The sequence below is a fragment of the Pinus tabuliformis genome, chromosome J (genome assembly GCF_031772625.1).
Source record: "Pinus tabuliformis cultivar Carrire ecotype Pingquan chromosome J, CPIR1, whole genome shotgun sequence".
Taxonomy (NCBI): Eukaryota; Viridiplantae; Streptophyta; class Pinopsida; order Pinales; family Pinaceae; genus Pinus; species Pinus tabuliformis.
In genome coordinates, this window is record NC_142295.1 from 159762668 (window position 1) to 159776548 (window position 13881).

At 35.8% G+C, this 13881-nt stretch overlaps 1 protein-coding gene across 1 annotated transcript; it reads right to left on the minus strand.

The window, feature by feature from the left end:
* Positions 1–4595: 4595 nt before the first annotated feature.
* LOC149226156 (naringenin,2-oxoglutarate 3-dioxygenase-like) lies at positions 4596–7852 on the minus strand. Its single transcript, XM_089380122.1, has 4 exons — positions 7827–7852; positions 7158–7628; positions 6735–7062; positions 4596–5006 (listed from the first exon to the last, which is right to left on the minus strand). The coding sequence occupies exons 1-4, from the start codon at positions 7850–7852 to the stop codon at positions 4596–4598; spliced, it is 1236 nt and encodes a 411-aa protein (XP_089236248.1).
* Between the last annotated feature and the right edge of the window lie 6029 nt (positions 7853–13881).

The window sequence follows — 13881 nt, forward strand, 5'->3', positions numbered from 1 at the left end:
CAATGGCGGAGGATACGGGAGCAAATCCGACGGCGGAGATTGATATCGGAAGGCAGTTTGTCACCGAACTTTAGCCTCTGATGAATTACGTTGGCTTATGTCATGCGGGTGACACGCGTCGCCTCCATAGTTTATCGGAGCCCAACAATACGGAAACCACCTTTATGCAAAAGCGGTGCAATATGCTTCAGCGGGTTTGTGGTTTTTGTTCTGGCGGTTTTGAGTGTTGCCGTATTGTCCACGTCCGCCTGCACGGTGTTGCGACCTGTAGTTGGAATTAGCATTCCAACACTCCCCTTTAATTTCAACTACTGGGCATTCGGTCATACCCAGACACTTCCTCACATAGAGGGATTCCTTAGTACTGCTGTTACAAAGATATCTTCCTCACATAGAGGGATTCACCAATCTTCCTCGCATAGAGGGATTCACCAACTGCTTCTGATGCAGTTCCACAAACAACAAAGTTGTCTTCCTCTTAATAGAGGGATTTACCTGAGACTGTGCTTAAGAGCACCTTCCTCATGACAGAGGGATTCACCATAACAATGTGCTGAAGAGCACCTTCCTCTTGACAGAGGGATTCACCTGTGACTATGCTGAAAAGCATCATCCTCTTGATAGAGGGATTTACCATGTGTATGCTAAAACCCATCTTCCTCTTGACAAAGGGATTTACCATCACACTGTGCTCAAAAGCACCTTCCTCTTTAACAGAGGGATTCACTAAGAACTTCACTTCCTCTCACGGAGGGATTACTGTCAAACACTGCTTTAGATGCAGTTTCAAAACAAAACATCTTCATGCTGCTGCATTTTCTTATTTGCATTGCTGTGTGCTTTTCCTTCTTGCCATCATGCTGGTGTCCATAACTTCTTGCTGCTGCATTTTTCATATTCACTGCTGTCCATACCCATAACCATAGACTGTCATCCCTGGGTTTTTATTTGCTGCTGCGTTGCCTCTGCAATTTACACTGTCGCTGCCTTTTGTTTCATCATACTGCTGTGCCCATACTCTTGGCACTTCATTCTCCACACAAAAATGACACGGGCTGTTACTTTTTACACCCTTGCTTCACATAATCTTCAGTTTCATTTTTTTAATTACACAATGCACTGCTGTGCAATTCCTTTCGTTTTTCTGCTGCCATACACATTCTCATTCATCCATGTGCATTAAAAATCTGTTGTCCGTGTTTTTCTTTATGCATTTCTTTGCATGTTGCATTGCATATGAAGAAAAACATTACATTTTTTTACTGTTGTGTATTCTACTCACTCTGCTGTGAGTATGTTCTCTCACATTACATAGAAGGAAACTACCTTCCATTGCTATGCATTTCAATGCATGTGTTCCATAAAAAAATTCAAACTGCTGTTTTATGTTCTATCTTCCCACTGCTGTGAGGGTTGCCATGCTTTGCATTTTTCTCTTATCTCGCTGCTGCTCTTTACATTTCAGCGCTGCCATCTTTTCTTTTTTATGCATTTCTGTGCATATTGCATAAAAACAAAGCAAAAACATTGCTAATTTCATCACTGCTGCATATTACCTTTCAGAGGGATTAACAAAGATTTCATTTGCAACTGTTGCGCTGCAATACATCCTCCATCAACAAATGACTGTTAATACACTTCAGCAAACAAAAATTACAAGCTCCCCTTTAATGTATGCTTGTCTTCTTTTGGTAGACTCTTCTCAAAACAAATTTAGATCCACTCGAGAGTTCAAGGGGTTTTCAGATTGCCTTTCCTTCCTTCTCCATACTTGTGTAATTTTCTTCTTTTGCATGGGTCTAGCTTGTGTGAGAGCCCATGTCAAGTTACAATCTCGTGCCATATGCCCAATGTTATGACACTTGAAACATTCAACATTGTTCATGAATAACATTTCATGATTTCTTCTAAAATTGTTTCTTGAAGATTTTCGGAGACCACAACATTTATCTTTATGAAATGCTCTACAGTCTTTTGCCATATGACCAAAGTTTGAGCAAGCATAACAATAACCATAAAATGAACTTTGGTACCTGTGTGATGGAGGTTTCCTTGATGCACTTCTGAAGCCTTGCTGCCTTGAGATCCTTTGATGATCACCATTGCCTCTTGCCTTTTTGCCATCAGCTACATTTCTTCTTGGAGCTGGTTTTCTGCTTGGAGCAGGATTTCTTCTATTGCAGCCTTCATTTTTCTCCTTGCCTTTGCTGGAACTAGGAGCATCACCATCTCTTTCTGGCTTCTTCACATCTCCTTTGCTTAAAGCATCCTCATCCTTGTTTGAGGGTTCACCTACATACCCAAGTCCTGATTTATCAGATGGAGATCTGTGATAGCTAAGCATGTCATCCAATGCTTGAGAGCTCTTCATGATCTTGTTCATCCCTTCAACCTTCTTCCTGAGGAGGACAATCTCTTCTTCTAGCTTTTCACATTCATTATTTTTCTTTGCTAGTTGTCCCTCAGTTTCTTCCTTGCTACGAGTAGCTTCAGCTGCTACTATTTTGAAGGAGATAATATCTGTCTTCATTTTGGAAATTTCTTCATCATTTGCTTGACTGCTCTTCATTTTCTTTTCAGCTCCTTGTGCCTGCTTCTTGGCTTCTTGTAGTTCGGACTTAAGGGAGGAGACCTCTACCTTGTATTGTCCAATCTCTTCTACAAGTTTGTTCACCCTCATGTGCCTTTGTTCAAGTTGACTTCTCAAGACATCTCCCTGCTTCTTTGCTTCATTCAGCTGATTTGTCATGGATATGACTTCTTCATGATGTTTCTTCTTGCATTGGTCAAGCTCCTTTTTAAGCTTGGTAAGCTCTTCATCCCTTTCTTTTACTTGAAGCTTGATGAGGTCAAGCTTTTCATTCTCAGCTTCTATGATGGGTTCTTCTTGACTCATTGTCATGGTCAGTGCTCCCTTTGCATGAAGGTCATGCAGTCTGTCCCATATATCCTTTGCTGATGTATATTTTCTAAGATTCTTCTTCACAGAATCAGGCAGTCCATCCAAGATACTCTTTGCTGCTTGTGCATCATACTCCATGGATTCTTTATCCCTCTTGCTATCATCAATCACTGACTCCCAGACTTCAATCCCCTCAAACATTAGGAAAGCCCTCATCTTTATTTCCCATACATCAAAGTTTCCATCAAACTTTGGGGTTTCAAATAGAATGTATTCTAATGGATTGCCTTCTAGTTTAGTAGAGGGGGGGAGACACATTTTTAACAGCCCTGGAGGCTTTCTTCTTTGACCTTGCCATTCTTATCTAGGCTTTAAATACTTGACTGTGTTTTCTTTAAATCACTCACTGTTCCTTTAACAATAACAGAAAGGAAAGCTTTGAAAAATACCTTAACTCTTTTGGCTGAGTCTTCACACTGCTGGAGAGGTTTGACTGCTGCAACAACACCTTCCTTCAGCTTCCTTGACACTTTTAAAGAGCCTGAACCAGCTCTGTCACCATCAAAGAGCCTGGACTAGCTCTGATACCACTGTTGGGTATTTTTCAATGGGAAATACCAAAACCAACTAAATAACCAACACAGAGACAATGCTCTGTTTCCTCTGTCTCAGGATCTTTATGCACAAGGAAGCTTTTAAATAAAATTACTCAGAACAGAGTATTACACAGCCATAAAAACATTTCTATTCATTAAAACATAAAGCTTGAAACAACATTCATCCTCTTTCACTCAGAGGGATTTACCAAAAATTACATTCAGATAAACTCTGTTACATATTCATCCTTTTTGCTGAGAGGGATTCACCAAAATTACTTTTACCCATCAAAACAAAATTATGTCTCCACCTGAGAATTCACTGTACTCGGTTTACTGCAGTAAAACCTTTTTTTTACTTTACTGGTGTAAAACTATTTTTACACATACTCAGTAAAAATTTCATTACATTCACCATTTAAAAAAAATACGTGTGCATTCTTCTCTCTTGCATTTCAATGCATACCCAATACAAAAAAAATCTATGCACTGCTGTGCAATATCTTCCCCTGCTTCACGTGCTGGTCTTCATTCTGAGCTCTCCCTGCTCTTTCGCTGCTGCACCTTACACCTCTCCCATGTGCAACAATAACATTACATCTTCATATGCGCTCCACACTTTTTTATCCACTACTTGTGCAAAAATACATAGTTCTTTTGCTGCACTCTATTCTTTTTACAATGGTCAACATATTACAACCCACGAGCATTTTCATTTTTGGCTCATTATATTTTATTCACCCTAAAACAAGAGCGTATATGAAAAGCATAAGACCAATGTGCATTTAATTTTCTTACATGCCGTATATAATAAAACTTAAATGCTTTACCCACTTTTTACGACCATGGTTTAAATTCATTTTAATTCTTTTGCAGGTAGGAGTGGCGGTCAAGAGAGAAATCTTACACTCCACGTAAACCTTGATTTGATGTTGGTCGTATGGAGGTGTGCAGCTTCGGGCAATCAATGGCGAGAGGATACGGGAGCAAATCCGACGGCGGAGATTGATATCGGAAGGCAGTTTGTCACCGAACTTTAGCCTCCGATGAATTACGTTGGCTTATGTCATGCGGGTGACACGCGTCGCCTCCATAGTTTATCGGAGCCCAACAATACGGAAACCACCTTTATGCAAAAGCGGTGCGATATGCTTCAGCGGGTTTGTGGTTTTCGTTCTGACGGTTTTGGGTGTTGCCGTATTGTCCACGTCCGCCTGCACGGTGTTGCGACCTGCAGTTGGAATTAGCATTCCAACAATTCCCTTGATGCGTTTGATCTCACTGTCCAGGAGGTGCTTGGTCATCTTCCTCTGGTAGAACTCCCTGTACACGTACGGCTCGAAAGTTTTACCAGCACGACCTTCTCCTTTTATCGCCGCTAATGCATCCAATGGATAAACAATGGATTCTGGAGCGGGGTTGTAGAATGTCACTATGGATTGCCTTCGAACATTCGAATTTACAACAGCTTGATGATCTGCGCTCTTGAAGATACCGTTACTCAAAACCTGCAGCATGGAAACAATGGTTTGTTAATAAGTATTGTTGGAATTCATATATATTTTTATAGTTATTTTCGTATAATCGCTAATCTTTAGAACCAAATCAACTGCCCTAGCACGCAGTCTATGGATAACCTTGAAGAATTTGAATCTAAAATATCCTGTAACATAATACTTCGTCGATATATATATGGTTTTAATAAAAAATAAAAAAATAATATATATGTTTTATATTATATAATAAAAAATAATTAATTAAGAAATTAATATTTTTATTTATGATTATGATTTTTTATAAGATTAGTTTAGTTAGTGAAGTTTTTTAATTAAAAATATTTTATTACTGAAAAATTATTAGTTACATATTTTTAAAATTAAATCAATAAAAGTAATCCTTTCATATAAATCTCCCTTTTATATAAATATTCCATAAAACTAGTGACCACTATGGCTTTATACCACTTTGGCTTTATACAAATATTGTGTAGAAAATCTAAAAATCAATACATCACATAGAATTTTTTTTATTAATATAATAAAATAAAAACAAATGCAACCTACATCCATGAAACAAAAATACCACAACCCTAATACAATAAACCGCATAAATAAAAAGTGGTCTTGTGGTTGTTTTTGAGGTTATTAAAGGACAGATCATATGATTTTTTCAACCGAGCTAATCTTCATACACAATCCTCGTGCAAGACCTAATTTTGAAACACAATCCTACTACAATGATTTATTAATAAGTATGGTTGGAATTCATATATATTTGTATAGTTATTTTCGTATGATCATTAATCTTTAGAACCAAACTGCTCCTAGCAAGCAGTCTAGGGATAAACATGAATAATTTGAATCTAAAATATTTTGTAACATAATACTTTGTTGAATATATTTATATATAGATAGATATATATAAATAAATATATTAGATAGTTGATCTGTTTAAAAATAATATTTAACATTTAGATTATATAATCAAAAAGTTAATTAATTAAAAAATTAATGTTTTTATTTATGTTTGTGATTCAATTATAAGATTAATTTAATTTGTATAGTTATTAAATAAATGTAATGATCACTCTCTCCGTGTACCAATATTGTACAGACTATCCAAAAATCCGTGCATCACGCAGAAAAAAACAAATTCAACATGCATGCATGAAACCAAAATACCACAACCCTAATACAATAAACCGCATAAATAAAAAAAGTGATCTTGTGGTTATTTTTGAGGTTATTAGAAGACAGATCGTGTGTGATATTTTCAACTGAGATAATCTTCATACACAATCCTCGTGCAAGACCTAATCTTGTGAAACAATCGTAATACTTTAGTTAGTTTTTTTGGAAATTTTTTTGCTAAAATCAGGCAGCAATTTATTGAAATCACAAGTTTGGTAGGTAATTTCTGCACAATCAAGAGTCCTGGATTTTTCAAGGTGCTGAATCCAAATATGCAATAAAAAACCATTTTAAATAATACAAATCAAAATTTAACCTCTAAAATCGCCAAAAAAAAAATTGCAGTAAAAACAACTCCATACAAGATTCTCTTAAAATTATTTGTTACGTTTCACGGTGAATTAAATAACATAATATTTCGAAATAACTACGACGAAGATCATAGAGGTTCATTTTATTTTTATACTGTAACTCAGTTTCTTTTAATCTCAATACGTTCAATACAGAATTAAAATGTTCCGAAAAGCAATAAATATGGGCACTGACATGCATATGGTCTCCGATATTTACAACGAAAGCTCCATCGATGGGTTCCACTGTAACCCACGTTTCACCATCGTCCTTTGTGGCTTGAAGGCCTCCAACATTGTCTTGCAGTAAAATGGTAAGAGTTCCTGGATCGGTATGTCTCTTGAGGCCTAACGTTAAAGCGGGGCGGGGGCATGTCGGGTAGTAATTCAAGAGAACTTTCTGTTGGTCTTCTCCACAGGCTTTCTCGATCGCATCTGCTTCAACTCCTAGCGATTCTGAGATGAGCCCAAGTAGTGTTTTGGCCAACTCCATCATCGAATCGCTGTAGTTGGCTAAAGCTTCCCTGAAAAACAATGACAGTTCGAGCGTGGGATAGATAAAATATATGATCGTGTAATGGACTAGATAATGTACATAAACCAAAGAAATGCAGGCGACCTGAACTGAACTGGCTTTGCAGGCCAGCTTTGAATGTCCCGAGCCGGGTAGCATGTCGTGACGTATAGTTCTCTCCAGTCCTTGAAGGGGTCATCGTTGATAAAGCTCCCATTTCCATATCCTAGGAACTGCCCTGCCTGTATGGCGTACTGCTTCTTCTCTTCCACTGGAAGCGAAAAGAACTCCTCGGCACAACACATTATCTGAGAGTTCAGTTCTCCAGGGACGCCATGATCTATGATCTGGAACATTCCCCACTCTTCACAGGCCGCTCCGAGTTCTCTTATTAGCTGTGCGTGCTCTGCTCCTCCGGCTCTTGCATTCGCAAGGGAAATGACGGGCACCTCTTTGCTGAAATCATTGTATGCCACAGCTGGCCGTTCATTGTCGTCCTTAATGTAATTAACAGGTAGATCCTCAATTCCCAGATCGGCTAGGGATTTCACAGTATTCACTTCTATTACTGTTTGTCTGAAAATGGCATATTACAGATACTTCATTGTGGAATCGAACCACTAAACTATTTATTACATTTTTTTATATATTTTACTATTTTAATGAAAAATATATTTTATTATTAAAATATAAGATGGAATATTCACCTATCCAAATGAGGTTTTTTTAGGCACAGGGTAATTTAGTAATTGCTATACCTAATCTAAGGAAGACCCAGCATCAATTCTCGTAACTGCCATTATAACACTAAGAGTACATCCAACAACCTGCAAGCAGATATACCAATTTCTTATGATTTTGACAAGAGCCTAAATTCATTGATAAGGGGAGTCTACTCGTTGAACGGCACACCATAGCAGGATAATATATTCAATGTGATTTGACCCCTAACCTCATAAATTTCACCCAACAAACTCAACTACCACACCACACATCACTATATATCCAAATCAGATTTTTTAACTCTCTTATACCTATTCCTTTGAGCAAAAGCAACTACTAGTCCTCCCATGTTGACCTGGAGCCAACTACAAATCGTGACCATAGATCTGTCTGAAAATGGCATATTACAGATACTCAATGTGGAATCGAACCATTAAACTACTATATAATATGATATTTATTACATTCTTTTATATATTTTATTATTTTAATAAAAAAATTGTTTTACTATTAAAATATATGATGGGATATTCACCTATCCAAATGAGGTTGTTTTACTCCCTCTCCTATACCAATTCCTTTGAGCAAAACCAACTACAAGTCCTCCCATGTTGACGTGAAGCCAACTACAAATCGGGACCACATGTCTGAAGATGGCATATTAGAGATACTTCATTGTGGAAAGGACATTATTTATATTTTCTTTAGCCGTCGTCAGTTGGCTATGAGTGAATGGTACTTTGCCAGGACATAGTGCTGTTGCCCATGCCAGAGTTGGCAATCTTCATTTAACTTTATTTCAGTGCTCTTGGCATTGGCTAAATTAAAGATGGCAAGGCACTATACACCTGTATCAGTATTCTGCCTTTATAGTTGGCCATCATTATCTAATATATAAAAAAGGAGTTTTTATTGGATCGATCCTAAAGAGTAAATATAAAGGTTATGTCTATTCAGGATTTAAATTTGAGTTAATTATCTTTTTTTTTTAATTGAATTATTTTGCTTTGATATGTATTTTTTAATTATCTTCATGATTTTTGGTATGAAAGAACATGAAATTATTTCTCAAGTAAATTTTCAAATTTAAAATGAAAATTATTTCAATTATTTTAATTAAAAAGTTAGAAATTTTTTTATAATATATTTTTTTTTGTAATTATTTTTGTTCATTTCTTATTATTATTTTAATCAAACTAAGAGACTTATTCTACTACCAAGTATGATGTGTAACAAAAAGCTGTCCATCATAAAAAAATGAAATATTGTTCATGTAGGCCAAAATAAAAAAATTTTAAATAACTATACAGAACATTTAAATAATGTAGGCTCATAAAAATATTTGCACGTGAAAAAATTGGATCTCTCTCATGTTAGTTATGTATTTAAGATGGATATATGCTCGTTACTATCACAATTAAAAGAAAATGATTTTAACAAATTTTCACCACAAAAAAATACTATATATTTTATACAATAGAATCTTATTATTATGAAATTCATGTATGTATGTATCAATTATCTATTAAAATTACAATAATTAAATAATCTTACACACATTGAGGAAAATGGGAATTATATGTTCTAACCTACCATGAATCAAATTTTATTCAATATAGCTTTCATTCTTTATTATAGAAAATTCAACATTGCCTAAGTAGTGTTATTCCATGATATATCTCACTTTGCCAAAATTTAAAAAATATAAAAAAAAAAAAAATTAACTAAATTATATCATTATTATTATTATTATTATTATTATTATAAAAATAATCATTTTACCGATTAAACATATATACATTTTAAAAATCATTTATGATAGTCTTAACCATAGAGGTTCACTCCCACTTTACCATGGAAATTCTATACTCATAAATAGTTTTTGCTAAAATACATTTTCTTTAATTAATTAATTTGAGATAAATTAATTTAAAGGGAATAACTAACATGGAGATAAATCTTAAACTTTGATTTGTGAGTACTACTAAGTGTTGGCATTATGACACAGGCTTGGCACTATGGCACAGGGATTGTCCTTGATGGCAACTCACTCAGCAAATCACTCAGATGACAGTTCAGGATCACAGGCTCTCAGAATAATGGAAAAGGTGGTATACGCAGGTTCTCGTTGATCAAGCTGCATATACACGCTGATTCATAGACCAAAAGACACATATGCGTATACACGCACTTTCATGCACAAAAAAGCGCGTATAGTTTGGAAAACTTGGTTTTTGGTCCTTGGTATTCGAACCTATGGTTTTGGACCATGGTATCTCGTCTGAAGTATTGAACCCAGGTATTGGTTCTAAGTGTTTTTGGACCATGGTATTGAATAAGGCCTAAAACTATAAAAGGGGAAGGAGATCATTAGGCAAAGGAGCTTAAGGATTGAATATCATATGAAGAACAAGATCTAGAATACTGGCCATTGGGTTATGGTGCATAGCTAGATCTGAATCAAGGAGGAACCTGAGCGCTAGGAGAAGAATAAGTTCTATTCATGGGTCAAGATCTTAAGGCTTGAAGAGAAGTATCTTTGTGTGATTTTGATCTATTATATTTGGCACATGACTTGATCTACAAATCTGATAATTTGGGTACAACTGATGTCTGAATAGTTGAAAAGGGTAAATTATCTTTTATAAATCTGTACGCAGGTTCAGCATATCAAAGGCGCGTATACATGCTAGTTCGGTAATTGAAAATCGCGTATACACATGTTTGCCTTAATATAACACCATATGCACATAGGTTCTACATATTGAAGTAGCGAACATCTCATAACATATGTTTTAGCTACTTCTGTTTATTGCTATAGTATTCTGGGTTCAGGATTGGTTTCTGGTTACTATTACTATTACAGCATTCAAAGAAGTGATTGTTTGTTTCAGTTTTGGTGGGTGTAAAGAAGATTGGTTGATGCAGATATATCTGATGTTTGATTGATACTATTAATGGATCTAGTCTGAAAATTTATGAAACGTGGTCCTTGGAAGAAAAAGAGAAGGTTGTAGCCTTCTGTAGGTCAACACCTACGTACTAGTACATGAGCTAGTACAAGAGCTAAGGGGGTTGTAGCTCCCTTCTAGGAGAAGCTGAAGAATGAGAGAAGGTTGTATCCTTCTGTAGGTAGAAGCCTGTGTACTGGTATAAGATTGCACCTGTACAGAAATATTGTAAAAAGAAGTTTCTTATTAAAAGAAGATAGAGATGAATTGCAGCAGGTGGTTTTCACCCACATTGAGTTTCCACCTTATATCTTGTGTTCTTGTCTGTGATTTTCTGCTCTATTTTACTGTACCTAGTTACTGTTTATATGGTTATGATGCATAGATTAAGATCAACATATGAAGAATAAATTAAATTATAAGTTTGCAAGTTATACTCTAGTTTGCTTAACTATAGTTGTGTATATACACATTTTTCACTAACTGAAGTAACATATACAAATCTGATTGTAAAATGAAAAATAATTTACTTGCTAATACTGATTCAGCCCGCTCCGCCCCCCCAGTATTATTTCCAACAATTGGTATCAGAGCAGGTCCTTCAAAAGAAGCTTGATCACTTGAAGGAGGATCTATCATCATGAACAACTACGAAAAAGAGGCATCCATCCGGCCACCAATTTTTTATGGGAGAAACCTCGTCTATCAGAAGGTAAGAGTCACAACCTATCTTAATCTCTTGGAACAAAATTTTGGGATATCGTGGAAGGAGGATACACATTTCCAGCAACAACTCCTACAGATACGGTAGGTAAAAAGCAGTATGAAAGAAATGCAAAGGTTGTCAATATTCTATTGGGGAGTCTATCACAATCAGAATTCGTCAAGGTTATGCAGCTTAAAACCACCAAAGAAATATGGGACAAGATTGTTCTAATCTATGAAGGAGACGATAAGGTAAAACGTGGAAAACTACAACCTCTCAAAATTCAATATGAAACTCTCGAAATGCACAATGATGAAAGTGTAGCTAATTATTTCCTACATATAGATGAGATTGTTAATCGCATGAAAAACCTAGGTGAAGACATAAAAGAAGTCACTTTAGTTGAAAAGGTTCTAAGATCCTTGTCTTCTAAGTTTGAATCAAAAGTTTCTGCCATAGAAGAAAAGTAGAATCTTTAAGGTATTACTATGTCACAGCTGCACGGAATCCTAACTTCTTTCAAAATGAGAAAAAGGGGTCCATCAGACATGAGAGAAGCTGCATTCAAAGCTTCAGGAAAAGGAGAATACAATGACTCAGATCATACATCAGAAGGAGAGGAAGAATCAAATTTTGTCAAGAACCTTCAACGGGGCTCTGTAAGATTCAGAGGCAATTTACCTTTCAAATGCTTTGCTTGTGGAAGAGTCGGTCACTATGCAGCCAAATGTCCTCATAAAGATAAGCTTGATAAAGATAAGGAGCCGGTTAAATGGAATAGAAAACATAGTGTAAGTAAGAAGAGCTATTATACACAGGAAGACAACGATGGACTTTCAAATAGCAATGAAGATGAACATGGTAATGATTATAAACTTTTGATGGCTTTTGAAGATGATGATTTCTTGAATGCTATAGATGAAGATGATCTCTATGAAGAAATTTATAAACTTAAAATTTATTTAGAGAAAAGATTATGATAATAGATACTCTGACATTCCAACTTGCTAAAAGGGAAAAACACAATGACGAGTTAGAATGTAAATGTGTGGGACTTAGAAAAGATATTGAGAAAACAAAAGCTCTTAATCTTAGATTTGCTAAAGGATCTGAAACTTTAGATGAGATTATCAAAGTGCAGCATTCTCCTCTAATAAAGACAAGTCTTGGATATACTGAAGAAGCATCTCAAGCACAGAAGCCATCCACCTCCAAAAGTTATCTTGATGTAGCAAGGAGAAGTGAACAGGTTGAAAATCGGCAGCAAAGGCATAAAGCAGATCACTAAGTAAATCAGGGTCAATCTACTTCAAGAATGAACAGAAGCTACAACCAACTACAGGTAAATCATTCCCAATTTACTTCAGGAGTGAATGTTAATGGAAACTACAATCACATGGTCAGTATATTTGATAATCGCAGGAATTTCTTTAATGGCCAATGTTTCTCATGTCATAGCTTTGGAAACAATGTTGCTCAATGTGTTTCCTACAAGACCGTCATGACTAGAGAAACACGAAATCAAAGGAGTATGACTGGGATCATGAAGAGGACTTACAATAATTTTTCTGCTCTTGAAAATGAAATAGAATGCTCTATTTGTAACAACTTCGGTCATGAAGATTTTGAATACAGAAGTAAGTTTCGGCAAACATCTCAGAAGGAGAAAGCTTCATTGGGTCCCAAAACATGGAGAAAGAAAGAACCACAAATAAAAAGATGTGGTATAGCCTTATATGCAGAAGGACAAGAAAATTAGTGGTACATCAACAGTGGATGCTCGAAACATATGACAGGTGATAAAGAAAAACTTTAGTCATATAGTGCCTTACAAAAGGAAAGGAAGGTCTCATTTGGAAAATGACACCTTTGCACTCAGAAAAGGTAAAGGCTCTATTCTTTTAAAAGAAAAGGTCAAATCTGGAAATGTTATGTATGTTGATGGCTTAAAGCATAATCTATTGAGTGTTAGTCAAATGTGTGATCAAGGAAATGAGGTAGTATTTCGATCAAATGGATGTATTGTTCGTGAGCTTGATACAGGAGAAATAGTGATCAAAGGCATAAGAACTCCAAATAATTTATACATACTCAAGAGAGGACAACAACAATGCTATCTAAGAAAAAATGATGAACAATGGCTATGGCACAGAAGATTGGGGCATCTGAGCTTCCCTCAAATAAGGAAAGCATGCAAATATCAGGTTGTTCACAATCTTCCTAACATCAAAATTCATGACAATACAATATGCAAATCATGTCAGTTTGGTAAGAAAACCAGAACGCATTTGCCTGAGAAGGAAGGATCAGCTAGTAAGCCACTTGAACTTGTCCATACTGATTTATGTGGTCCATCAAGGAAAAATTCACCTCGAGGAGAATAATACATTATATTGTTCATTGACAACTTTTCCAGGATGTGTTGGATAGGACTTATGAAGCATAAAGA